The sequence below is a fragment of the Nesoenas mayeri genome (genome assembly GCF_963082525.1).
Source record: "Nesoenas mayeri genome assembly, chromosome: 20".
NCBI lineage: Eukaryota > Metazoa > Chordata > Aves > Columbiformes > Columbidae > Nesoenas > Nesoenas mayeri.
The window spans coordinates 6,229,873-6,257,492 of record NC_137569.1 but is presented as its reverse complement, the minus strand read 5'-3'; the positions used below and the strand labels follow the sequence as shown (position 1 = coordinate 6,257,492).

The 27,620-nt window shown below is 50.1% G+C and overlaps 1 protein-coding gene across 3 annotated transcripts in view; it reads right to left on the bottom strand.

The window, feature by feature from the left end:
• Positions 1 to 21,488, bottom strand: part of DTX2 (deltex E3 ubiquitin ligase 2) — a 31,620-nt gene extending 10,132 nt beyond the window's left edge. For 2 of the 3 annotated variants that reach the window (XM_080357011.1, XM_080357013.1), the window contains exons 1-4: positions 21,435 to 21,488; positions 16,560 to 16,948; positions 12,508 to 13,093; positions 5,261 to 5,319 (exon numbers count right to left, since the gene is read on the bottom strand). In XM_080357011.1, coding sequence (XP_080213137.1) covers positions 5,261 to 5,319; positions 12,508 to 13,093; positions 16,560 to 16,866 — 952 coding nt within the window. In that variant the 5' untranslated portion in view covers positions 16,867 to 16,948; positions 21,435 to 21,488. Of the gene's footprint in view, positions 1 to 5,260; positions 5,320 to 12,507; positions 13,094 to 16,559; positions 16,949 to 20,808; positions 20,882 to 21,434 lie in introns of those variants that run through there. The other variant, XM_080357012.1, reaches the window with a different exon arrangement.
• Positions 21,489 to 27,620: the final 6,132 nt, after the last annotated feature.

The window sequence follows — 27,620 nt, the reverse complement described above, 5'->3', positions numbered from 1 at the left end:
GTAGCCCCTAAACATCACACTCAGCTACTGGCCCCCCTAAAGTTACGTATTTCAAAGGCATCGCACCAAATTGATCCCCAGAGAGCAGCTTAACTGCCCACAGACTGTGTCCAGGTGCAGAACTGACCACAAACTGGAGCTGCTCTACTCAATCCCCCACCAGACGAGCCCCACGGTGGTGGCGCCCCACTCACCCCCACCATTCCCTCCTTGGCACCCCAGCTTTTCTTACCACCCTCAGCTAAAATACCGTTCTCACCCTGCCCCCCCCAGCCAGCTGTATTCATGGGATGCAGTTTGCTCAAGCTCATGAATCATTCAAAAGGACAACCATTCCCTGAAGGTAAAATTGGCACACAGAGAGCTACAGGACTGATCACGCTGATCTAATATGATGTTTGCCCATGAAATACAGGCCGGTTACAAGTCATAACATTTCTAAGGCAGCATATTGCTGTTAAACTTCTATTTGAGACAACACCTGCCTTTGCTTTCCCAAGAAATGACTTCCCCACCTGCTGCAGCCATTGCCAAAACTGGGAAAAGAAAAGCTCATGGGTGCAGAACAACAGCAGACAACCTAAAAGCCAACGTCTCCCCAAAATTTACCTCTTACAGTAGACCATGTAAACCCACATCCTAACACTATGGAAACTCCTGCCGTACCCTGCACAGTGGTTCATGGCCAAAGCAGATATTTCCAAGGATTTTCTTTTTTTTCGGGCTTCTATTCAGTCAGGTTGGGAAAGGAAGATAGAAGAGCATGTTTGTTCAGGACAGAAGGGAGGTAACTTGCCCACATGTGACTGAAAAATCAAGTTATGACGGGAAGCATCAACCAGCTTTGCGTGCAAGTGATATGACTATTTTCTGCCTCAAACATGCAACTAGTCAAGCACCTGCACCTTGTGACTAGAAACCCCTGCACAAACCCTGTGTCAGTGCCCGACAAGCAGAACTAACCCTACGCAGCACTGACCGTGTTTTACACCTCCTTAAGGCCCAAGCACAATAAATATTCCAGAACCTGTTCAAGTCCTTTCTGGATACACAAAGTTGGATGGTCTTACTAAGACTTTCTCATCAAAGGACCAAAGGCAGACAGAAGGGGTCTCACAAGATGGGTAAATGGGCACAGATGGATGAAGTATTTTCCCCAGGGTTACCCAAGAACCCTTGGCAGAGCTGGTCTGGCCAGAAGACCACGTTGCCTGATTCGTGGTGAAACCGCATGCTTCCAGATGGAAGCGGGTAACAGCAAACCAGGCAGCCCTGCATCACTCTCACCAGGTAGCACCACCGTCAACCTAGATTTGATGTCTCAGACAGCCCAAACCCACCGAGGTTGCAAAATGCAATTCCCCAGAAATGGTGCAGAAAAGGAAACCGTAAAGTCGTCTCCAAAAAAACCTGCTTCTAAGCGACGCAATCACACTGATTGCAGAGACTGACATTTGAAAAGCAAGTCCAAAGACTAACGTGGATTATCACCACCTACGCACAGCTGACTGATAGGCAAATGCAAAATTAATGCTTTCTTCTTAAGAGATCAATACTGTCTTGCTAACATTAAAATGCAGAGCCCATTTAAAATAAAAGAACATAACAGAGTCTGAACAACCAGCTTCAGACTCTTAATGTCAGAGGACAAAATGTTGCTTCAAAATTTCAGACCCAGTGAAGACCACAGGACCTCAGCTGAGTTCAGTTACCCTCTAACACAGCCCCCCATCGTACCTGGAACAACACGTCCAAAACTGCCTGCCAGCATCATGAATCATCGCAAAGAAAATAAACGTTTATTCCAGGAACCTTCTCTCTTTGGTTTTATGAGCTGCAAATGTATCTACAACTCCACATAGACATGCAGCACAGGGCAATCATGGAACCGGGACAACTACCCCCAACCAAATGTTCTCCCACAGACAATCTTAAACCATCCAAAAAAAGGTAATTTTTCACCTTTACCTTCTGCTGCCTTTGGAGAGACACACAAAGAATCACCTTCTGCAGATTCAAATCAAGAGAGCATTCAAAAAGGAGCTATTCTGGTGTTACGTTGCTCTTCTGGCTCATCTCGAACCCCAGCAGCGATACCTCCTCTAAAGCTCTAATACAATACTGGAAATCTCAGCATCTAACAATCCTCCCACAAGTTTGGTGACAAGTCCCCAGTGAGGGATCTCCTCTGATCCAAGCCTTACGTGGGAGTGTGCGTTCACAAAAAGTGCCAAAACAACACGGAGACACACAGCACATCTGCAGAGCAATTCTGACCCGCGCACACAACTGTTTCCATCCCAAACTCGTCATAGACATCTGTGGCGTTACATCAGGAGCAAATGTGACCCTGGGTTAATTCTCACCTGAAGATGCAAGGGCCAAGCTGCAACAAGATAAGCTTGCCCAGACCAAAACTGCTTTTGGATGCTCTTGTGTTCCTGCTGCTCCCCAGCTGGAATAATATTAATATGTTCACAGCTTTCCATGAGAACTGCCTCTTCTCTCTTGCTCAAAGCATCTATTTGGCTAAAAGTACAATATTACTGACTCCTTGGGGTAAAATAATTTTCACTAGAGCTATGACAACATCCACCAGCTTTCCTCAGCCTGCCATGCAAATAAAAGACTTTCATAACATCCTGTGCAAAAGCTGAGCATGGGAAAAACACCCTACATAATATAATGAGCGCTGACCACACGCTTCCTTCACAAACTCAGCCTAACATTCTGCTCTGGATTTGCACAGTTTAGACTGGGATGGGTTCCAGTCCTAGACTTCAGCAGGTAGAGGGGAAAGGGCAGAACTTGCCTTCAAATAACATCAGACCTCAGAAAAAACACTGCTCATCTGTATAATTACATCCGCCAGCAAAATTATCATGGTTAGTGTGTTCCCAGTCACCCCAGCTCTAGTAATCGTGAAAATGAGAAACACTTGCTTTCATTTAACAAAAAGCTCATTTCCAGCCTTCATCTTAAAAAAAGCACTAAAAGGGCCTTCACATAACCACCCAGTCTTCCCCAGCCCCAAGGCACAGCACTTAAACTCCTTTATTCCCAAGAGATGTTAGTCCAGCTGATCCTCAAACACCAACTCCGCGGTTCAACGTTTTGCTCAGGCCTCTGTTGTGGCATTTCACTGCACTAACCAAATACTCAGGGGGAAAGAAAAAGCTTAAAAGACAAGTTTCCACATGCACCTTAAATATGAACAAAATACCACTTCCCAGAAGAGGTCCTAAAAACAGAGAGCAGAGCACAGAGGGAAAGAAGAAGATCTCCTGCAAGACACAGCCAATTAACCTTTCGATAAAATTTGTAAGGATTCAAATTCAGATTTTTCTGCCCCCTTGCACCTCTGGGCTCGTCACACTTGCCACAAGGCAGCGCCGATCAGAGCCGTGTCCTACCAAGACCTGGATTTGATGGAGACACTGGCCCTAGGAATTGCTTCTGCACTGACCACGCTCAGCCCAGCCCATACAACTCAGTACGCTTCTCGTTAGCTGCCTCGTGGAGAGCTAAAGCTTTTAGAAATGAATAATTATTCACTCTTTTGAGCCCTCAGTCTCCAACAACAGAGATACCAATTAAAAATGTAACCATTTTAGTTTATTAAATGGTGGTAAACAGCTTAATTCTACTGAGCTCTCCTGCAGCCTTTTATATCTAAGCATTGCACTACAAGGTATAAATGGAGCATGTGAATTCACCTCTTCCAGACTAACTGGGGATGACTTGCACATGTAGGATGAGATCAGCGTTAACACAGCCTGGATTCACCAGGGCTCTTCAGTTCTTTGCTGTATTTACCTTCATGTGATTAAGTACCTAATTACACAGACAGTGCTAATAGCCAGGGGATGAAATTCAGAGCGTTTATAAGCAAAGGGAGTTGTTCTACTCAGGTCATCCACCTAGGTGAGGTCTGAGCTTGACTTTATACCTCATTTCCACAAAGATCGATGTGCTGATGGGCAGACAGATGGGTTGCTCACCAGCAGAGGACTGCCAGTATTAGAGTTTTTTTAAAAATAGTTTGGCTATAGAGACACACCAGGCACAGTTTACACAATGGTACTAACAGTACACAACCAGAAACATAAATCCTGGAGATCAATTTTGGGAAGGGTAAGATCTGATACACAAGAGGAGACCAAACAGCATCACCTTTCCTGGGATGAGCTGGTAACCATTGTCTTTAAAAGCAAGAACACAACCGTCTGTACACGCTCAGGAGCAAAGTTTGGTGTCCAAGAAGCTACTAACCTCAACAGATCATGCATGGACAAGAGCCAGAGGAAGGAGAGGGTTAACAGATATTCTATAATGCCTGAAATAGGTACAGAAAACCTCAGAAAATATCATACACCAGGTCTTTTCCACTTCTCTGCCCCTAGGTTACCATGTTATGATACAATTTGGAGTCGGTGTTGGCATGGAGAGGACACCTGCTCTCAGCAGAACCCCCGTCTCCCCAGGTACCACCACACTATGGCCCACGGTTTGGTGCTGGCTGAGACAAACCAGAGCAAATGTGCCGATGGTTTCTGGCATGGAAACGCTGCCACTGAAAGCTGCACGCACGAGTTGTCGTTTTCAAGGCAACAGCATTTCGTGTTTCACAGGCAAATCTACTCTGAAAAGGAGCATTGAAAATTGGCACTTCATCCCTCCCAGACACACTCCTTGGGTATATTTGGTTTTGTATTCACAGGTCTAGATGATAACAAGCAAGCCTGTATTCTGCTGCCACAGGAGACAACATCTGATTCAACTTCCGTCTCCTCCTTTCCTCATGACAAAGCGCCACAATCATTTTTTAAGCTAAAGACCACCTAAGCTTTTATAATAAAACCACATTAAAAAAATCACTTTAAAAAACAGATTAAAAAAAATCATCTTACACCACTTTTCCCCCTTGACTTGAAATAGCAAGTAACAGCAAGCACTGAGCTTGATCTGTGTGCTTCCCCACCGCTACTGGCTCATCCACACATACAGGGAAGATAAATACCCAAATCCCAAATAAACCCACTCACTTTGAGAGCCTCAGGACCAGCACTGATGAGAAAAACAGTTCCTAAGGTTTGACCATCCCATTCTCTCCCAAATTGGCCCTTTCTGAAAAATCTTTGGGCCTAAAATCTAAATGCCAGCAACATTTCAGACTCTTACTGAAAACTAACACAGCAAAATAAGCGTAAAAGGTAAAGTCCATGCTCCTGTAAACCTGGAGACAGAGCGGGATCCTTACCTGCCAGTGCCTGGTTCACCTTGCTGGGTTTGGGCATCTTGATCGGCAGGTTTGGGGCACTAAAGAGAGAAAAGAAAAAAAGGGACCAATTCAACAGCACAGACAATCACTAACAGAACAGACAATTCAGCAACACACTATTCTCTCTTGAGTGCCAAGGGCCTGGATATATTAACAGGGATTAATTGTCCCAACAAGTCCCACCTGTGACCCCTACTCAAGCACCCTCTGCCCAATGGTCCAGCAGCTGCATTTAAGAAGCCCAGTCCTTGCCAGAGTTATCTAGTAGGTTTATTTATCTCCAAGGTGGACCTCAGATCTATGTTGTAGGTCTCCTGGCTGGCTGCTGGGCCTGACTCATCTTTCCGTCTTGCTGGTACCTGCTGGTGGACCCTGTTGTCACCCCCTTCCTCTGATCCTGGGATGCATCCCTGCTCTTGCTGCTCCACCACAGAGCCTCCCATGAGCAGCTGACCTGTGTTACAACAGACTGCTGCACCAGCAGGTCCATGGCACCAACATGCAGCCAGGAACCACTGGGATGTGGCAAAGTTCATCTTAATCCTTCCGGGTGACTTGGTCTCTAGCCAGAGAAACAAACTCACCAGAGCATGAACCCCCATGCTTATGAGAAGTGCAGCTGTACAGATCAAAGGAAGCATTATCAGCCCCTGCTGCTTTCCCAATGGGGAAACTGAGGCAGGGAAAGGGCAAGACGAGTACTTGAGCACACAAAGCTGCAGCCCTGGGTTGAACAGAATCAAGCCTTGACTCTACCTGTTCATCCCAAGAGTTACTGCAAGATGTGGGAACAAAGGAGGAAAGGCTGAAGGAGACTTAGCACTGAGTTTGGCACCCACCTGCCTTTGGAAACCAAGAGGATCTGGACACCAAGCATCGCTTTCAGATTTGTAACCTACTTGTTTTGGCATTGCTCCCCAGCACTGGCAGCTGCACCTCAAGCTCGTTTGGGACACAGGAGCAGCCAGGGTCATGCAATGAGCTGATGGCAGCAGTTAGGACGGAAATGGTGAGCAGCAATACGATGGGGTCATGAGAGGAGAAAGCAAGCTGGATGCACACGAGCAGAGCAGGAACATTTGAAATCCAATGTGCTGGCACAGATGTCACCCACAGACTTTGTCTCAATGGACTGCCCAAAACACCCCAAATTCCATCAAACCTGGCCAGCTCCTTGGGCATTCATGGAGCAGACTAAGGTGGCCAAGTGCCCAAATGCCACCTGCTATTCTAGGGAGGGAACCTAATTCCCTCCAGCTGGGATGCAAAAGCTGTCACTGCGCCCAAAATAGCATCACAGACAGAGGTCACCCTCTTCAGCCTTGCTAAAATCTTTGTCCACGTTTCCACGGCAATGACCAGAGCCAAACAGATGTGTGAGTGACACATCTTTCACCCTGATGACAGGGACACACACCCACCTCCCTCTTCTCCTACCTGCCACGGTTTGAAATAGGTTCCCACATGTGTGCTGAGCTCCCTGGAGAATCCCCCAGGCAAGACCCAGGGCTTGGTGCTGTGCTGACAGCCTGGACAAGCGAGACCGGCTCTTCCAGACCCTTAAAAAGCTCTCCAGACTGCAGAGGTTTCCCTTCTGCTTCTTTCAAAGACTGTGTTTTCCCCTCCGCTGTCCCTGATTTTGCAATGTCTTCAAATGATGCAACAGACTCTTCTTGCTACAGCCCAATTCAAACGCATTGAACACAGTGGAAATCCTCCCCTTAGTTTCAAAGGGCTTTGAATCAGATGCTGTGATGTCATTTTATGACTTTCTTTTTTTTCTTTCCTGATTCAGCCTCTTCGTCACAACTCTTTCTCAGGTATTTCCCTCCTCTGTCTCATGTCCTTGCTTCGATTCTGCTCCAGCTATGATGCTCTTCAGATGATAGGCAGTAGCAGGGCTGCTTCCCCTCCAGCTGCACACAGGGAGGGTATTTAAGGACCAGATAATGACAAGGAACTTGAGAGAGCTGCTCCCAAAAATCAGTGAGGTCTCCTCCGAAGGCAACATGGTGCCTGGCACCCCTTCCAGCCTGGTCTGTGACCCTGCTGGTGAGTGACACTGAAGAGCTTGTGCTTCATTGTCATACCATGAAGTGCAGCAGCTACCTTGGGTACTTTCACTTCCCCGTGGAAGGTAAAAATACAACAGACCACAAAGTGGAACCTTCTGCTCTGCCAGAAAAGCAGCCAGGAGATCCCAGAGTCATTACACCTGAGGCTGAAGAAAGCAAACCCAGACCTGTTGTGGGAAGGGACCACTGGTAACAACGCTTTGAGACAACCGGCAGAGAAATTCCTCACTCTGCATTGCAAGGCTCAAGCCCAAGTGACCCAGGAGCTAGAGCTTCTATGCAGTGAGAAGAGCCCTTAGATTTGCAGAGGGAAATGGATGAGCAATTGATGCATTTTGCAAGCAATCAAGTTCTGGAAGCTGTGAGTGCAGCACAGATAGATCACTGCCCATCAGGAAACAGTTGCTGATCAGCTGCACCCCTGGTGTAAAGGCAAAGTGTGTTGGCTTTGACTGCTGGGAGGCTTTATACCAACTGATGTGATGATGGAGGAATCAAACATTTCTTGTTTCACACGGGCTAAACACAGGCACATTCTGTTAGCAGCATCTCAGCTAACAACGTTGTAGGATGTGCTTGTACAGTGATTTCTTCTACATCTGCAGAAAGTCCCAGAGCTGGAACTCATGAAATCAAGGGCAACTCATGCTGCTTTAAGGCAGCTCTGCCACAACACTGCCTGGGTAGATTTTTAGCCATAGAACATGGGAGGATGTGTTGCCATGCCAAAAAGGGTGCAAAAATGCTACTTGGAGCCTACCCTGGGTCTGAGGTGGGTTTATTTGGAGGAAGAAGATGAAGAGGTAACAAGGAAGAGTGTTGGTATAGTAGTATAAGATGGGCTGTGTCTCAAAAGCCAGGTTGTCGGCAGCAGAACGGACGTATTTAGTCTATCAGATCAGATTTGAGCTACTCCAGTATCGCTGTACTGGTGCTGGCTTCTGGGACAGAGCCAGGCTGGAGCAGGGTCCTGCAATTCTGTCCTGCCGTTCTCTGTAGCTTCTGCTCTCCTGCTGTTCCATACACAGAGGTGACTGAGTGCAGCACGGGTCACCAGGTTGTGAAGAAAGGGACACAAAATAAGACCCTGTCCTCTAAGAGTCAGGAAGAAGATGCTGATCAGATCTGCCATCCTTAGTTCCCTAAGCAGAGCACAGAAATCCACTCCAAGTGGCAGACAGGGCAGACGGATATTTCAGCATGACAAAATCAGTCGCTTCTCCAGAATTTCAAGATACTGCAACACAGGTGAGACAGCAAAGCACAAGACTGGAGAGGAAGTGTGCTGCCCTGATGCTGCCGCTTCAAACACTGGGCCAATGGGTTTGAGCTGAACATCACCTAAGCTACACATACACAAAGGTCTAACCCTGCTCCCAGGGCCAACTGAGTACATTACAACACTAATGACCATCCAGCAGTTGCTCCCCTACCTTTCTTCTCAAGACGATGCCAAAAGCCAGACCAAATCTCTCTAAAGGAAGGCCTTTTGGTGCTCTGCACACAGCCACTTAGATCTGTGGTTTTGCTCCTGGCACCAGCCAGAGGAGATTCCCCTGGTGCTCCTTGGGAAGAGCACCCAGCAGCAGAACCACACTGGCTATGAGGGCTGTGGAACCAGTCACAATGGGGTCAGCAGAACCAGAACTGAGCAGAACCCCTTCTTGCCACCCGAGGGAATTTGTGGCTGTGCCTACGGACAAAGCAGCTGGAAGATGCCAAAGAGGAGGGAGAAGGGAAAGGCCCTGCCCAGGTTCTGGTCCCTTGGTTATACCTCCTGGTCCTACAAAGCACAGGCATTCCCCATGGGAGATCTGGGGGACACAGCACCAGACCCTTCCAAGGAATACCATGATACTATAAACACCCTTCCTCAGTCCCCAAGGCCCCCATTCCCCATGCTTTTAAACAAAATTTCCCCCCGCAAGCTGCCTGCTTTATTTGTAGGCACCACCTAGAGCAGCACCCAGAGCCACACAAGCCCAGAGAGGCCAGTGGAGCTACAGCAGGGATCTACCTGCCTGGGGCACTAATTAATACATCCCCTGGCAGATTGCTTCCCGCAGCTTTACTTGCTCATATTACAACCAGGCACTCCTTACTGCATTTCAGGAGTGCCCGTCTGTAATTATCCCACACAGCGCAGGGAGCGGGGCAGCTCTTGCCCCAGGGATGGGTGCTTTACCACCAGGGGCGGAAGGATGATGCCAGGAGGTGGCTGGGAGCTGGGGGAGTTGGTCCCCGCTTCACAGATCTGGGTAACAGCACTGAGAGAAGGACACTGCCCTTGCTGTGTCACATTCCATCTGCAGATTTCAGTTCTGTGAGAGAGGCCGGATTTGTTAACTATGTTTCATACACAGGAGGAAACTAATGCACCAAGAAGCAAAATAACTTGCCCACATGTATTTAATACATTAGCAGCAGAGCCAAGGATATTAGTGTCTTTTTAAGCCTTGGCACTCCTCTCTGGGTTTTCCAGAGACTTTGACCCTCTTGAGAGCACAGGGAAATTAAACCTGTGTTTTGAAGTGCCCGAGCTCCACCCTCTCTCACCCAGCAAGCAGGAAATATGTTTAATCACCGCCAATGCCACAAACACTCAGGCATGCCTGTGCTACTAACAGCCCACACTGGGGGGTATTCCTGCCTGTGTATTAGATGTGAAGGAAGAAATAAGTGTCACAGCCACACAGGGACTTAGGCAGCTTTCCAAGATGAGCTGCACCTCTTTCTCAGTCCTGCAGGAGAGCTGTTTGCTTCAGTGCTCCCATTTTTAGCTGCGTTTCCTAGTGAAACCAGGTGTATACAACCACATCGTCTTTCAGCCTCTCCCTAATAGCTTTTGAGCCCTTCTGCCAGTTGCTGCTCAGCTCCGAGAAGAAAGAGCTGGGTCATCCCTGTAAGCTTTGTGAAGATAAGCAGTTTTGTACATGCAAGTAATCTGCCAGGGCTGCTTGGGAGCTAAAGGCTGTGGGGTGAACACAACTTTTATTAGACATCAGAGGATCCACCATGGCCCGCTGCTCCCTTCAGCCTCCGAGCACGGGCCAGCACAGGAACTGCACAGCACAGCTTAGAGAAATGAGCAATGCTGCATACAGACAGAAAAACTTGGTGGGATAATTAGTGCAGGATAATTAGCACTTCACCTTCACAAAGGCCAAGCTATTCCGTGATGCAGGAGGAGAGAGGGCAGCGATTGCAAGGGAAGGGGAACGAACACCAAGTAGGAAAGATGGGGAACCTATGGGATAAAATAAGCCAGGAATGTTCCGGGCTTAGGAATTAAATGAAACATATTGTTAGAGTTTGCTACTCGGGTTTCCCCTAATTCACAGAAATTATAGTATTTTTTGCTGGAACATGGGTTTCGGGAGCCTGAGGCTGTAAGCCCAGCCAGCAGCAATTACACCCGCCTAGCAGCATTTCCAACTCAAACCCAGCACAGGGTGACAGTGGAAAAGCCATCGAGCTGTCAGCTGGTGCTGGAAAACTCCCTTTCACATACAGCACTAATACTGGAAGGTGGAGATTGTCCCCCTGCGTGCATTTGTCTGTCTGGCAGGGAGGAAAGGGAGCACCCCTGGCAAAACTAATCCCAAAGGTCTGGAGATCCAGACATTGTGCATCACCCGTGAAAAGCCACCAACGCACATCTTTGTTTTTCTGGGGTCCGTCTGGGTGTTTCAGCCCTATTTGAAGGTGACTGGAACAGAGAAGCATTGAGGATGCTTAAGATGTCACGAAAAAATCAGCAAGTGCAATGAAAGCACCAGAAAAAGACCGTGAGAAAGAAGAACAGGATGCAGGAAGTTACTTCACTCAGGTGACCTCGAAGAGGGAAAGTCCTGATACGACAATACAGAAAATATCTCACGATTCACCATCTTGCTTAAAATACAAACGAGATTCAAAATAAACCTCAAAGCCCTGTGCCTTGTGTAATTAGCAGAGTGTGCTTTCAACACTCTTCTAGATCTCTTATCTCTGTATTTACTCAGGGGAGCTTGGACAGGTAAATCAGCCCTGGCAAGTTCTCCTTTAGTTTTTTGGGTGCTCACACAGTGGTTCAGAACCTGGATTATTTATGGTGAAATGCATACACTGCTCTGTATAGCTCCAGCCCTTTACAGAGGGAGCAGTCAGATAGCCCTTGCTTGGTCCTCGATTTATGGTGACAGACAGTGCAAGTATTGTCACCCAGCCAGGAAAGGGTCACTGAGGAAAGATGAAGGCAAGGACATGGCAAATGAACCTTGCAAGGCAAGACTCAGCTGGATTTGAAATCATTTGGAGTCCTGCTTGTGCCTCCAGTCCCCCAACATCGTAACAGTGAAGCACCATGGCACCTTAACATGTGTGAAATGAACCTCTTCAGTGATTATCCAGTGGCACCTCTGCATCAGCATCTATCCCAATTAATAGCCTGGACACCACTCAGAGTGCTAGTGTCACTCCACTGATCTTGGATAGAGAGGGATCAATATGGTTCCAGGTGTCAAAGGAAGGGGGAGTAAAATACTGATTTGGTTTTCTAAACATCTTCACAGTGAATTTTAAAAAAAATCCTTGATTGAATCTATGTCTTTGTGGGGTTTTTTTGTTCTTTTTTTTTTCTCCCTGCTTGTTCACCTTAAAAACGTCCAACATGAACTTCCTGATTTCATCAGAGAATTCATGAGGTCTCAGCTACATGCAGTGAGTCCTGTGGCCCCTCCTTTCAGGGGAAGAGCTTTTAATCTTCTACTCTATGTTTCCCGTGTATTTTGAATTAACTAAAGGTATTCAGAAGTCCCCTTTTCATTCACTTGGTCCCTCTCAAAGTTGTTTTCAAGTGTAACCCAAAATATCATCAATCCCTATTAATTTTCTCAGGCCTGCAGAATTTCAACCTGACTGCTTTCTCCAGTGGTTCAGGAAGATCAGTAGACCAGGACTGTATTTCAAGTGGGAGAAAAGAAGAGGAAAGCAGAGGAGAAGCCTTTTCATCCACTGTACTGGACACAAAGGCACAAACCTCTCTCTCCTTCTAGGGAGAAGATCCTTGTAAAGTCCTCTGGGACAGAGAGGCTCCTAGATAATGAAGACCTGAGGACAGCAGGTCTCTTGGACACATGTACAGTATTAAAGGTGAATTCGGGTCTGTACCTGACTCCGTTAGACGCAGACAGTCCTGTGCTGGGGCCCCCAGCTTGAGGCAAAGCCCAGGTGCTCTGTGCATTGAGTCTCGGTGTTGACCTTGCTCCAGACAAAGTCGGTTTGTTATAGGGCACGAAGCCGACGCTGGAAGAACTTACTGACGTTGTCCTACCAGGAACCTGATGAGAAGTGGAAGAGTTGGGAAAGTTTGTCATGGAGTGGCGGTAGCGTGTGGTGATGGGACCAGTCCCACTGTTCAGCCAGCACTGCTGGCAAGAACAAGCCACCCCCGTGTGAAGAGGTGCCGGGGAGGCCATCACCGGGTACGGGGCATCCAAACGTCTCTGAACGCTGCGGCGGAACCTCGTGGTCTTGTTGGTCTGGACTTGAGCCACAAGGTCCACTTCGTAGTTGTAGCCCAAGGGTCCGAGATCTACTTGGTGCTGGTTCATGGCATGGGCTTGCTCCAGGAACACGCAGACGTTCATCTCGTAGGGGGACCATCCACCTTCATCGTTCTGCCACTCCCAGACGATGCCCTGGCCAGCGGCAGAGTCTCCAGGGAAGAGGTGCCTGCGGACAGCCCGCATCGTCCCTGCGTGGGGAGAGGGGAAAAAACATGAAATCATCTTGTGAGCAGCGAAATAAGTGGGATCTGGTCTCAGGAACTTGCTTCTGCACAGATCCGCAGTGTCTACATCACAGTGGTCTTCCTCACCTCTTCCTCAGCAGGAGCACTAACAGACTTGCTCTTCCCGACAGGGCTGGGATTGGTCATGAAGCTCAGAGAAACGTAATACCCCCCAAGATCCCCGTCCCTTTGCCAAATCTGATAGCAAGCTGGCAGCAGGTTCAAAAGCTGCTGGGAGGAAGGGTGGGAAAGAAGGGAAGGAGAGAGGATGTGGAGGACAGACACACCCGAGCACAAAGGCACAGAGATCACATATGCCTCCCTGACGCTAAAATAAGTTAAAAAAAAAAAAATATATATATATATATATCAGGCTGAGGCACAGATCTGGTTAAAGAAAAGAAACAACTCCCACAGCCTTGACAACAGAGTAACTATAGAGACATGACACCATCGGGAAGTGCTTTGCAGAAGCACTTACGGGGCTTAACACCCACTTTGCTACAGGGGGTCTGGGCAACTTTGCTCTTGGGGGAGCAGGTGAAGTCCCACAAGGAGGAGGATGACTTTGGAGAGGGAACGGACAGGGTCAGTGTCTCCTGGCTGCTGGGAGACACAGTAAGACTAGAGAGGAGAAGAAAATGAAGTAATTTGGAAACCGGAGAGAGCAGCTGTTCAGACAAAGAAAGATAAATGAAAGCGGAGATGCTGCTCTTGCAAGGCTGCTCGACAGCAACAGCGGGAGCTCAAAACCCCCCGGCAGCCTGGCTCTCCGGCGTGACTTCACTCCTGGTGAATTTATTCCTTTCTTTATAAAAGAAAAAGCCTAATGAGAGGGAGGTAAGCCACCCTACAGGACAGAAGCTCTGCAACCTCTGCAAAAACAGGTTCTTGCAGCAGGGTCAAAACTGCTGGTGTTGGGAAAATCCTCAGCAACACTCCGCACTGAGAATGAAGAGCAGGAAATGCCACAGGGCAAGCAAGTCTGGGGATGCAGGAGGAGTTCAGAGAACAACAGCACCAAGAAGAGAAAAAAAAAGATCAAGATAAAGCCACCTAAGAGGTCATGAGAGTTACGACACTGTGCTTTAGGACCCCAGGTGAAAACAGGCACACTTACAAGTATGTGCACCTAAAGCCTGTGGAGAACTGTCCCAGGATACCCATTGGCAGGTCTGAAGCTAAAAGCAGCAGAGAAAGGATTCGAGGAGTCTGTAAGCAACCTGTATGTTTAACATCCCAAAACAGCAGCAGAGAGAAGAGCTTTTAGGAGTCAATAACAAGACCAAAGCTATGCACTTGGAAAACATCCCCCTTCCCCCAGGCTGGCAGGGAAATATCCATTCCTCCCCGGGTGGGCAAACAGCTGTGGCGAGAAGACAACTCCTGCTGCTCCCTCACATTCACTCCCAGCTAATCTGCCTTGACCAGCAGCTGAAACCCACAGCTAATCCTGCCCACAAGATCCCCCAGCACAGCTGTCATTCCCCGTTGGTGGGGATACTGGTCCCGTTAACACTGGCTTCCTGTTATTCTCCCTGGCTTCCTTTGAAGAGCCTATTTGTCTGTCTAATAGCTAATGAGCAGAATACAACAGCCTATTTTTTGCTCTGTTTAAAGACTTTTCATGGGGATGTTTCCTGCGGAGATTCTTTTCTCCAGCACATGACAAAGGTCAGCTGGCTGCTCGCTCAGAAAGGTTCACGTTTTAAGGCAGAGCCTTGTAGAGAGAAAAAGCTTTGCTTAGAACTGGGTCATTGAAAAGGGGATATGAGAGTGTTTCCAATCATCACGTTGTAGAGCATACAGGTACTTGCAGAGGGAGGCTCACAGACCTCGCCGTTCTGCTCAGCATCCCTCCAAATTGATGGGAAACACAGCAGGAGAGCTGTGAAGCGGAATCAGCTTTTTGGTTATTAACGACTCAACCACAGATCTCATCCGAGGAAAGCTGAGATCACGTCAGCCAATGTCACTTCCAAAATTGTGTCAGGCTGTTCCCCAGAGGCGACCAAGTCCAAATGACCATGAGGTGGATGACATTCACTAGGTGCTTTGAGATCTCTCCCAAGGGTCTAAAGAGATACAGACCTTTGCGGAGTGACAGCTCCACCCATGGAGAAGGATGTCCCATTCACACTGGGACACATCTTTCACCTTTCCCATCCTCACCAAACCAGGCCATTGCCTGACAAGGACCCTTGTCCACGTGTTGGAGCACAGCCCAAAAGGACAAGAGGCTGGAAGGCTTCTCCACAAGTTTGGTGTGAAGTAAACAAGAAAGAAACAGCTGCTGGTTCCATCTCTGGTGGTCCGTGTGGTATTTCTTGAAGCCTCAGCAGTGCTTCCCAGAGCTCAAACAGGCCACGCTGAGCATAAGCAGCCCTGCCAAGGCACCCAGCTAAGAAAGCTCCTCGCTCAGGACACCGCTAGAAAAACTAATCCTAAAGTCATCAAGTCAGAACAAAAACACGGATGCAGCTGTGATAACCACTCGCATTTGCTCTAACCACTTCCATTTCCTGTAGGAATTACCCAATCGTGCAGTTGATACAAGATATTGCTCAGTTATTGCTTCAATTGGCAAGAAGCCAGCACACTGCCCATCTCTAAAGCTTGGGGTGATGCTTGACTGCATCCCAGGGTGATGGGAGAGAGGTTGGCAAAGAGGAAACTGATGCACAGAGAATTTTCCAAAGCAGCCATTCATTTGGGGTGTGTAATTTGGGATGTCCCTGGATTTTCCGGAGATGAAGAGCATGCATTCCAGCCCTGCCCCCTTTCTAAGCTACAGCTGCTCAGCACATCTGGAACAAAAGAGGGTAGGAGTCACCTCAGCAAATTCTGAGCTGCTAGCCTCAGTGACCCCAAACAGAAACAAGATGAGAATGAAAATTAGGTCTCAATCCTGCTATTAAGACCAGCCCACCCTTCCTCCCTGGGAGGAAGCAAGCCAGCCCCGTGCAGCACAAGCACAGGGAATATTCTGCTGCAGTGTTACAGTGTTCTGTGGGGGCTGCAGGCTCTCACAAAGCAGATTGCGCGGGTCTGCATGCCAAGGTAAAGCAGCTGGCACTCCAGTCGCGGAGGGAACAAGGGATTCAAACGGGAGGGTCTGAATCATAAAAAGGCCTTTTTATGCGAGTGGTCTTGAATGGATGGGGGTTTCCAGCTCTGAGGGCTCTGGCTCACAAGCTCTGAGCTCCAGAGGTCCCGTGATGAGGCACCTCAAGAAATCACTGCAGATTCACACCAGCCAAGACCAATTTGCTCACATGCTAATATGCTGGACAGCAGACAGCATCAGCAGAGACACAGACTTGCCATCAATCAAAGAACTGCCCAGCAGAGCTTTGTAGGGCTCTCCTGTGCGGAACAAGGTCCTGCTTATCTCACCAAAACCCCAGCACGGGCAGGGAAGCTCCCTTACCTGTGTCCTGTCGAAACTGCGTCAAGCTTGGGATGTCAATGACGTAGGGCGCCAAGACAGGATCCGCATGTCCCAAAGCGATGCTGCTGACAAGCCCTGACCCTGAACGCCGGCCCTTCTGCTGCGAGGCCTGAAAAACCTGTTCGATGTAGCTGCAGACATTCCCTCGGTAAGGCCTCCACCTGCCAAATTCATCCTGCCATTCCCACACTGCCACTGCCGTGGAGTTGCTGCTGTGCCCTGGGGAAGAACTCGGGAGTCCGGATGGCCCAGCCAAACTGCTTCCCGCTCCCTGAGCTGCTGCCATGTTCCTCCCTGAGGTCTGGGCACGCCGCGGTTCCAAGTGGCAGCTGTGCTGGCTGGCCTTACACCATTTTCTTCTGGGGGACCTGCAGCAAGAAACAAAGAGAGCACACGGAGGTGAGAATGATGCCCCAAATCCAGCCCACCCCACATCCATCCCACACAAGCCATTTAAGAGAGGGAAACAAGCTTGGTGTTTCACAGGAGATGCTCACTGTGCATTTAGGAGACTAGAGAGAAGTGGATTGGCCTCAAAACTTCTGGTCAAGGGCAAATGAGGTACCAGCACTCACACCTTGCCAATGCTAGGACCTTTTCTTCCTAATTTAGAGCAACAAGTAGAATAGAGACTCTGCTTCCTGTGGTTTGTGGCACACCTGGCTGCAGCTTCTCGGGTTGGAAAACAAGGAACATCTTGAAACAAAGGACAATCGGCATCAACAAAGACTCAAGCCATTAAAAGATGACTTGGGGAAGAACAGAGAATGGGGTAGGAGCCTTAAGACATCCAGATAAAGACACAAAGGGCAGTGAGTAAATCCTCACAGAAAGCAGAGACATAAGATCACCACCACTCTTAGCCCACAAGGGATGTAAAAAAGCAGCCTCAAAGCCATCATATGGTCACCAAGCCGTTCAAGAGACATCAGAGGTCTGAAATCTGGCATTCCTTATCTGCTGTGTCATCGCAAGGAATCCTGTCCAGACCATCTGGACACATGTGTCTTGATGCCCAAATGCCAGACACACCACTTGGAGATCCCCATGTTGGTGCTCATGAGCAGGTGGGTATGACTGTGAATGAGTTAAATTCGTTTTGTTGTAAAATAAAGTCGCCTTCTCCCTCCTAAGGTCTCAAGTCATTGATTGCTCGCTTAACTCCTATCCGTCAGCAGGGAGCTGAGAACTTCCTTCCCGTCAAATGGAAAAGTTCATCTCTCCCAAGAGGCAGAGCAGCAGTGGGTGGCTTCCACCGGAGGATGCCATCTGCGCGGAGAATGACATCCCTGACGGAGGGGGGAAGATCCCACGCTCCATAGAGTGTCCCATCCATCATGCTCGTGTGCCTTGCTAGCTTAAAAAAAGAAATAGAAAAAGAGAGAGCAAAGAACAGACACACCCACACGTCTGCATTTATAAGAGGAAAGCAACGCTTTCTCCACGACTTCATTGTAAATTAGCTTATGGGCTGCTCTGAGATTTTTACAGAACACCCCCAGCTCAACTGCTGTCAGTGACAAACCACTCTAGATCACCAACAGAAGACCCTGGTCTCAGCAAACGATCTTTCGATCCAATTCCTTCTTCCCTAATGCACCAAGGATGGCTCTTTTACTGCTCACCACAGCAACTTAAAATTTGAGGTATCAAACCCGACACCTGCCTCTGCCAGCTCTTTTTATGGCAGGTTTCACACCAACATGTCTGCTCCTCAGGGACCACCAGCACTTCCATGCTCAGCTTGGACCAGCGTGAGCTGAAGCAGGGTTTTCTGTCCTACCCACCTGCATCAGGTGCTCTGAACCCCAAATTGAGAGCCAACACCTTTTACCTTCCAAAGTTGTTACCAAATATTCATTGGCACATCCTACAGCCACGAGCAGAGCAGGAGAGCAGAGGGAGGCTGTTTGGAGAGAGATGGTGATTTGTGTTCCTTCCTTCTCGAAATACAGCAGCAGGAAATGGAAAAAAGAGGATATATCCCAGCAGAAAAGCTGCCTCCTTCACATACAACTTTGCATTTGCTGTGACTCTGGCCAGGTGACAAAAGCCCCTTGGACGGCAGCAGTGGCTGAATCCTGGACCACATGCAAGCAAAGGTACCCTGCGCGGCCGCACGCGAGTGCCGCGTGCTCTGACATTCACTTCTCCATCAGAATGGAAAAACATTTCCTGCGCTGGGACTGCTGGTCCAAAGGAGCAGCGAGGGGCGGATTTCAGCCTCCTGGCAGTTCTCGCTCCTAAACGCTGCTTGAGCCAGCAGCTGTTAGCAGGGATTGGGAAGCGAGGAATGCGGGAACGCTTCAGTAAGCCAAAATTACGTGAGTCCCTGAGTTAAGGCAAACAGGAGCGGAAAAAAAAAAAAAAAAAAGTCCTGAAGTTGCAGTTCTTTCCCTGCTCCATGAATTCAGCAGCATACAAATATTAAAAGCTGTGAAATTAAATACCAGAACTGCTGGAGCAGTTTTCAGCCTACCCCCCAGGGGCTGCCGTGTGCCACAGCAATGCAGAGAGGGTTTGGGGCAGCAGAGCTGAGCAGAGATGTCTGGCTGTGGCTCGGGATGTGTTATACATCCCACTGTGTTACAGACACCAGAGCAGTCCAGCTGCAGCAGCTCATTCATGCTGAGTCCATCCTGGGAAGATCAGCAGTGCCGAGAGAGTAACTACATGTCTTTGCTAAAATCCCACAGACTGTAACACTTCACCTTGAGCTTTAGAAGTGCCCCGAGAAGCTCAAAGTCGTACCAATCCCTAAAAACTATGTTTATCCAGTCCTGGCTTCAATTAGTAATCCTGTGGACCACCTTGCCCCAAATGAAAACAAAGCTTCTGACTACTTGAAGTACAAACTTCAACAATCCATCCAACTGCTCTCTACTCCAAAGGTAATTCGTAACTTGGGCTCAGATCTTGAATTTGGATTTGTTTGGCTGGCTCTTTATGCCTCAGCACGACTTCAGGAACATTTGCCCATGTGGCTTTAATCGAAGACTTGGACAGGAAGGGAATTTGGTGCATGTCAGTTGTGTTTCCCAGCAGATTCACTCCCTGCTCCTCAAGCTCCAGCGAATGGTGGTAAGAAAGCTGCAGAGGAGCAGGTGGGAATCAAAGCATTTGAAAGACACCTGCAAACCTGTTCTACTTCCAGGAAGCAGAATTTTCTTTCATTTTAAATGTGCAATCTTAAAATTCACGGGTCTGAGATGATTTCTCAAAACACCAAGTCCCTTTTTAAGTTTTTGAACTGAAATTGCCAGCGCTGATAAAAGTTTCAATGATATGCCAGTTTGTACCTGGCAAAGAAAGGGCCCTCAGGAGCCCTTGAACTGGGCTGCATTCAAAAAATAAAAATCACCAGGTTGGCAAAACAGAGACTTTTCAGCAGGTTGCTGAGAAAAGAGGGTACCTAAGAGGGATTTGTTAAGCACCACATGAGAGATGGGACTGGAAGTGCTACAAAGAGCCCGTGCAGAAGATTAACACATGGATTAGGAGAGCACATGAAGCTCAGGGAGGCAGGGAGGGGCTGTAATAAGCCCATGACCCTACACAAGGTGCGAGACTAGAGCAGCATTACAGGGGCCCTGGGCAACTTTGACCCCAAAACACCCAGCCAGGGTCCGCCCAATCATCCGACCTGCACTTCTGCGCAACCTGAGCTGTGAACACAGCCACGCAACAGGGTTTGAAACTCTCGCCAGGTAACTGGTATCCAAACACACCTTTGCGTACACGAGCACCCAGTGCTGACCAGCGCACAGCCAGCAGCAACCCAGGGGCAAGAACTGAGCAAGGTGGAAGACGGGAGGTCGAATCAATAACACCAGCGGCACAGATTGATCTGTCCTCACACAGTCCTGCCTTTGCTGATCCTCACGGCACAAGGTGGCTGGGTTGACAGCCAAAAGAACAGAAGAAATAAAACCCCCGACCGCTCCGAACCTGGACTTCTTCCATTCAAAACAAGCTTCAAGAGGGTTCACTTGGGAGGAGAAAATAAAGATTGCAACTGAAACAGAACAAAGCGTTTGCCTCGCAGCTAGGCAGAGAGCTTATTTCAGGCACAAGTGAATAGGAAAGCAGAGGCAGTGAGAGGAGGGCAGGTACATACACCTGAACACAGGGTCACCCCGAACCCCCAATCCCTCGCTCCAGGGCCCTTCTGTGCACTGGAACAGGTTATTTATTTGTGGGGAAACTGTTCACACGTAAGGCTGCAAACCTGGCAAGGTCTGGAGGGCTCCTCCAGCTTCCTGAAAGCTTCGGCTCCCACTGGGACGGCAGCGCCGGGAAGGGCAAAGCCACGTCCTGTCCAGGGCAGCCGTGGAACCGGGGCCACTGGAGCTCAGCTCTGCCCGGGACCCCCGGCAGCACCCACCGCCCCAGCGCAGCCCAGGCAGCCGCCCCCCGGCTTCAGCACGGCACTCCGCTCCCGACACCCGGGCACCCCGGGCAGGACCCGGCCCGGGCTCCGCAGGGGCTGTGGGGTGTCCGGGCGGCACCGACTCCCCCGGGGGGCTGCGGCCTGGTGCAGGGGAACCGTGCGCAGCCCGAGGGGGGAACGACCCTCCGGGCCCGCAGGGGAAGGCCCGGTTGCCCCGGCCGCCCACCGCCGGCTCCAAGCGGGCTGGAGTGTCCCGGGCAGCGGCAGGTCGGGCCCGCGGCGGCCGCGCGTCGGTACCGGTCGCTCGTACCCGTGATGGCCACGGAGGGGAAACACTCACGGACGGCCCGGAACCCTCGAACCACAGGGGAGGAGTTGCCGGGGAGGAGTTGCCGGCGCGGCGCTGCCCGGCGCGGCGCTGCCCAGCCCGTCCCGTCCCGTCCCGCCCGGCCCCGGCCCCTCACCCGAGTCCCGGCGGCGGTTGCTGCGGGGCGGGCGCGTCCCGGCGCCGCCATGAGACACCGCGACGGACACTGCGCATGCGCGCGCGCGGCCGCCTGGGGGATGTAGTGCGGGGGCGGGGACGGGGCGAGTGCGTGCGCGTGGGCGTGACCGCGCGTGTGACACGGAGGTGCGCGTGATACCGGGTGTGACACTGCGTGTGTGACACTGTGTGCGTGTGTGAAACCATGTGTGTGACACTGTGTGCGGCACTGAGTGTGTGGCACTGTGAGTGTGACACTGTGAGTGTGTGACACTGTGTGTGGCACTGTGAGTGTGACACTGTGAGTGTGTGACACTGTGTGTGGCACTGTGAGTGTGACACTGTGAGTGTGACACTGTGAGTGTGTGACACTGTGTGCGGCACTGTGAGTGTGACACTGTGAGTGTGACACTGTGTGCGTGTGTGACACTGCATGTGTGACACTGCGTGTGTGACACTGTGTGCGTATGTGAAACCGTGTGTGTGACACTGTGTGCGGCACTGAGTGTGTGGCACTGTGAGTGTGACACTGTGAGTGTGTGACACTGTGAGTGTGTGACACTGTTTGTGGCACTGTGAGTGTGACACTGTGAGTGTGTGGCACTGAGTGTGTGGCACTGTGAGTGTGACACTATGAGTGTGTGACACTGTGTGTGGCACTGTGAGTGTGGCACTGTGAGTGTGTGACAATGTGACACTGTGAGTGTGTGACACGGTGTGCGGCACTGTGAGTTTGACACTGTGAGTGTGCGGCACTGAGTGTGTGGCACTGTGAGTGTGACACTGTGAGTGTGTGACACTGTGTGCGGCACTGTGAGTGTGACACTGTGAGTGTGACACTGTGAGTGTGTGACACTGTGAGTGTGTGGCACTGTGAGTGTGGCACTGTGAGTGTGTGACACTGTGTGTGACACTGTGAGTGTGTGACACTGTGTGTGGCACTGTGAGTGTGGCACTGTGAGTGTGTGACACTGTGAGTGTGTGACACTGTGAGTGGCACTGTGAGTGTGACACTGTGAGTGTGTGACACTGTGTGCGGCACTGTGAGTGTCGCACTGTGAGTGTGGCACTGTGACTGTGACACTGTGAGTGTGTGGCACTGAGTGTGCGGCACTGTGTGACAGTGTGTGACACTGTGTGTGTGTGACACCATGAGTGTGACACCATTTTTACCCTAACAATCCACAGAGTTTAACACAGTCCCTTATGCTTGGTTGGCTTTTTTTGTTGTTGTTTGTTTGTTTTTCCAGCAGAATCCCTGTTTCCTGCACTCACACACTGAAACAACCTTCTCTGCATGGTCCCTGAATCCTCATTTGAAGCAGCGAGTCCTTCAGCACAGGGTCACCCTCTGTCTGGGCCATCCCCACACCGGCGCACCTAGCCAAATATTTGTCTTCTCCCGGTTTCTTTTCTTGCAGTGAGGCTGGAAGGCAGTTGAATTAATTTCCCCATGGCTGCTCCATCTCGTGTGTTTCTGATTCAAGGTCCTGCACTAGTGTACAGAAAACCTGCAGCTCCAGGCGCTGTTAAATTGCCAGCGTTAGCCTGATGCTCTGGGGAATAGCCCGGCCACTTATCAAACTCCCTGTCCAAGCTCTGCTGGGATCGCTGCGGGGCTCTGAATTCACAGCCCACTTGATTTCAGATTAATTTCCCCGAGCAGACAAACCTGAAGTGACAGGAATTAGGAAGAAATTCCTCTGCAGTCAGAGGATAATAGGTGAAATTTTGTTTCATTTTCCTCTGCAGCAGCTGCTGCTGGTCCCTGCCAGGGACTGATGAGACAAAGCAGAGGTGGGATCTGTTAAGGCCATCTTGCTCTTATTGGGTGACCTTGGTCTCTGACACCTGGGATTTGGCTGCTGAAGGGGACATGTCCCCACTCCCTACTGATGATGGGAGATGCTCTGTGACCTCTGCTAACCTCCCTGCTTGCCTTCTCCAGGGAAACCATGGAATCATGCATGGCTTGTGTTGGAAGGGACCTTTGAAGACCATTTAGTCCTACCCTGATCAGGTTGCTAAGAGCTCCGTCCAACCTGACCTTGAACATCTCCAGTGATGGTGCATACACAGATTCTCTGGGCAACCAGAACTAGGTCTCATCACCCTCAGTGTAAAGCATTTCTTACTTATGTCCAACTTAAATTTACCCTGTTTCAGTTTAAAACCCCTGTAAAGGAGGGTGGTGAGAGCCTGTGCTAGGTTGGCCAGAGAGGTGGTGGATGAACCATCCCTGGAGACATCCCAGGCCAGGCTGGACGGGGCTCTGAGCACCCTGAGCTGGTGAAGATGTCCCTGCTCATGGTAGAGGTGGCACTGGGTGGGCTTTGAAGGCCCCTTCCAACCCACACTGTTCTATGATTCTCTGATTCTATGACCACTGCCTTTGCAAAATCCAGCGAAGAAACCACCAGTGATGGCTCCTCTGGGCCATGTGCTTGTCTTGCCCGCTCTGGCCATCCTCACCTTCCCATCAGTGCTAATTACAACGCAGTTTCCCTGTCCAACCTCTCCGTGCTCTCCTCGCTGTGCCCATCGCCATGTCCCCCAGAGCGGTTGGTTCCCCGGGGATGACACTGGTGAAGCTCCTTGCCTGAACCCAGCCCGGCTCCCAGCTGCTTCCAGCGATTCTTCCTGAAAATGCGTGCCACCTAGTGCCCACCCGGCCGTGTGGCAGCCGAGAATGTCATCCGGTCCTCCGGGGGTTTTCTGTGTCATCCTGGACTAGCCAGACCCTTAAAGGTCCCTTACAACCCGAACTCTGCTGTGATTTTAAGTGTCAGGCTTGGATGCGGCATCTCCATCCCACGCAGGTTCCTGCACCGGCAGGCAGTGGTGTCCCCCTCGTTTGTCTGTCCCCATGCCCGTCATCACTTCTCAATCACACGCTTCAGCATGGTTCAAGCTCTCTGGAATTTATTTAAAAGCACTTAGGCTGTAGCTGCAGCAGTCATGTCTAATGCCGGTGATTTCTGCTCGAGCAGATATGGGCTGAGAAGCCAGTGAGCGCTAGTCCCAACAGGCACATCATTTATGGGTTGTTGTCCCATAGGACCCCAGTGAAGGGTGAGGTTTTACCCCATGTCATGAGAAGGAACACGGAAAAAGGAGGGAGTTACAGGCGCACCCCATAGCTAAGGGTCCACTGCAAGTGCCTTTGCTGTAACCGAGAGGACCCAGCTCCCCTTTCCCCATACCCTCTCCCACCCTACCGACCACGGTTGCTCCTCCACAGCTTTGGGTGCTAGTCAGAGCCCGTAGCACGGGCCGGTTGCCCTCTGCAGAGCTGCCTGTCAGCGCCGTGTCCTTGGGCTGCTCCTTCTCACCTGGCTGGGGTGGTTTCTGCAGCACGTTGGTCAGGAAGCGGATTATCGGGAGGAACAAAGGTGATTTTGTCCGAGGAGGGGATGGGTACCTCTCTCCCAGCTCCAGCGTGCTGTAGCTGAGGGCAATGCTGAGCCTTTCCGGGAGTGCAGCCGCCCTTTCCGCAGCCCTGCCCTTACTTCAGCACTTACCAGCTGCCAGAAAATACATTAAAATTAGCTCTTGGGTTACCAAATAGACCAGAGGTGTGCTGGGACCACAGCTCCAGCTGCACTAAGGCAGGGCTTGATGCTAGGACAGGGGAATCCAAATGCTCTTGTCCTGCACATATCTCTTTCCCTTTCCCAAGGCTGCTGGACACCGGCTCGTTTGGGCTGTGAGAGCTCCTCTCCTGGGACCCCACATTGCAGGGTTCCCCACTGCCTGTGCCCTGGAGCAGCAGAAGGAGCGGAGGAAGGCATGGATGGACGGAGGCTCCATCCCCAGCAGGCACAGCATCCTTCGTGCCAGTGATCCCCAAAGCACAGGTGGTACTGGGAAGGAAACCCCTAAATACTCAGTGATTCAGATCAGCAATCAGCAAGGGAAACCTACCATTCATTATAAGCTCACAACAGCAACCAATGTCTTGAGGAACAGCTCAGCCCCATCCTTTCCTCCTGACAGCAAAAAGGTGCCTTTTGTTTTAGCTTGTGGCTTTTTTATATCTCACCAGGCTCTTCCTCTAAATCACCAATGTATTTCCTAGCAATGGTGTAGTACATACAAATGAGTTCATGTCTCCTTGCTGTATTTTCCCAGTTAATTGAAAAGGGAAGCCTTATTTTGTTATTCTTTTTTCCCTGCAGATTTGTGAGCTGCTAGTTTTCCTCAGCTCCCACCCATGACCAAGCTGTTGCCATAAAGATTTGGTGACAGCTGCTGTAGCTGCCATCCACCCGCTGCCGTAAGAACCTGTAGCAGATGCTGCTGGTGGCATGTGGCAGATGCTGGGTGGACGTGGGCATGGCCCTGCTCAGCCCTGACCCCCCAAAATCCGCTCTCCTCAGAGCATCACTGATGTCCCCAAGTGACGAGGCAGCAGGACCATCACGAAGGACAAAAAGAGCTTTTCTTCCTGTCGAACAAGAGAACAGCTTTGCTGCCCTGTGGAATTTTATAATTAGCCTTTCTTATGTTGTGGCTCTTCCCTGAATAAGGCTGGCTGTGTTTTCTCTTCCTCAGAGCAGCATAAGCCCGTAGCCTGATACTGCTAAGCCACTCAAAGAACATGCAGTAATGATGTAGACACAGAAAACATCTGCGATGCTGCTCAAATGGCCCAAGAAATTGTGAACAGGGGGAGAGCATCTTCAGGCTGCTGACCTTACCCCTATGTGTTTGCATTTAAGGAGGTTTGCATCCCTAGTGTTCAAAGTCGATATGGATCGATGCTGATGATTTCCAGCCTGGCAGCTAGCCAGGATGATGGAGAGTTTGTCAAAGTTTAGGCAAAACAGACTTAAAAGGCACCTTTGAAACGTGCATTTGCAAACTGGCTAATTAGAACTTTGCTGCTACTGGGAAATAAAAAGTCAATGCCTAATTGCTAGTTGCTGAATCCCTACATAAAGTAATTGCAGATGGGTAACCATGCAGTTAGTGACAATTGTAGCTGGACCCTGCTTTGTACTGAGTTAAAACATGAAGCTCAGATGTTTAAGGGCATCTGAGGGTCTGGGATTTGTGTAGGAGCAAATGAACAATGCAGCAGCAAGAGCAACCAGGGAATTGCTGCCTCCTGTGAACACAAGGACAGGAATCCTGTTCATCATAGGACTGACTTCTTCAAAGCCAAAAGCATGCCAGACTCCTAAAATTGCCGGGGAGCATAAGAATTCACAAAACTAGGAAAACGAGTGTGTTTGGAGGTCCTTGTTCTGTAGCTGCCAAGGCTGCTGAGAACCAAGAGTCACGTGTTGTCAGGCTTTAGCTTGCAGTGATGGTTAAAATGGTTAAAAGGCTCAAATGGTTAAAAATGGTTAAATACACACTTCCTTTTAAAATAAAAAGTGATGCCCCAGTTGGACGCTGAAGGACACACGAGGTGATGGAGGTAGATGGGGAAGGTTTCCAGCCCTGGTGTACGGGCATCCCTCACCACGGGTCTCTCTGATGTCTTTAGCAGAGCTGCCTTGGATGGCTGGGCACGAAAAATCCTGCAAAAAATTTACCTCTGAAGGCAGTTTCTTGCCCAGGAACAGGCAGGGAGGACTATGGTCCCCAAGTCCCCTGGGCAGGGCAGGAGGCTTGGGACCATCCCCTCCTGCTGCATCCCGGTGCTGGCTCAGGTATGGACAGAATATTTCCCAGCAGGTGGTTACTGCTGCCTTCCTCACCAGGTGGGCACTGGGAGAGCAGGGGAGGGAGGTGAGAAGGAGCTGAAAAGCCCAAATCCTCTGAAATAGCTTCTCTGCCTTCCCCCGAGGCGTAACCCAGGCTCTGCAGGCACCAATTTAAGGATGTGTCCCTGCCTGCCTTCCTGAAACCCGAGCCATTCCCTCCACGCCATGTCCCCTTAGAGGTCTTCCCTCTCTTCCTCCATCCCTCCTTCTTCTTCTTCCCCCCTCCTCCCCCTCCTTCTCCCTTTCTTTCTCCTTCACGTTCAGGATGATCTGCCCCAGGATGGGATGCAGGGCTGCAATCCTGCGCTAGAGCTGTGACCCAGCTGACAGCACCCACCTCCCAGCACCAAAGGTGCAAAGAGATGATGGGCTGGAGCTGTTCAGTTGATGGATGAGATCCTTTTTCTCTTCCTTCCTTCCTTTTTGTTTTTTTTTCCTACTTTACTAAACAA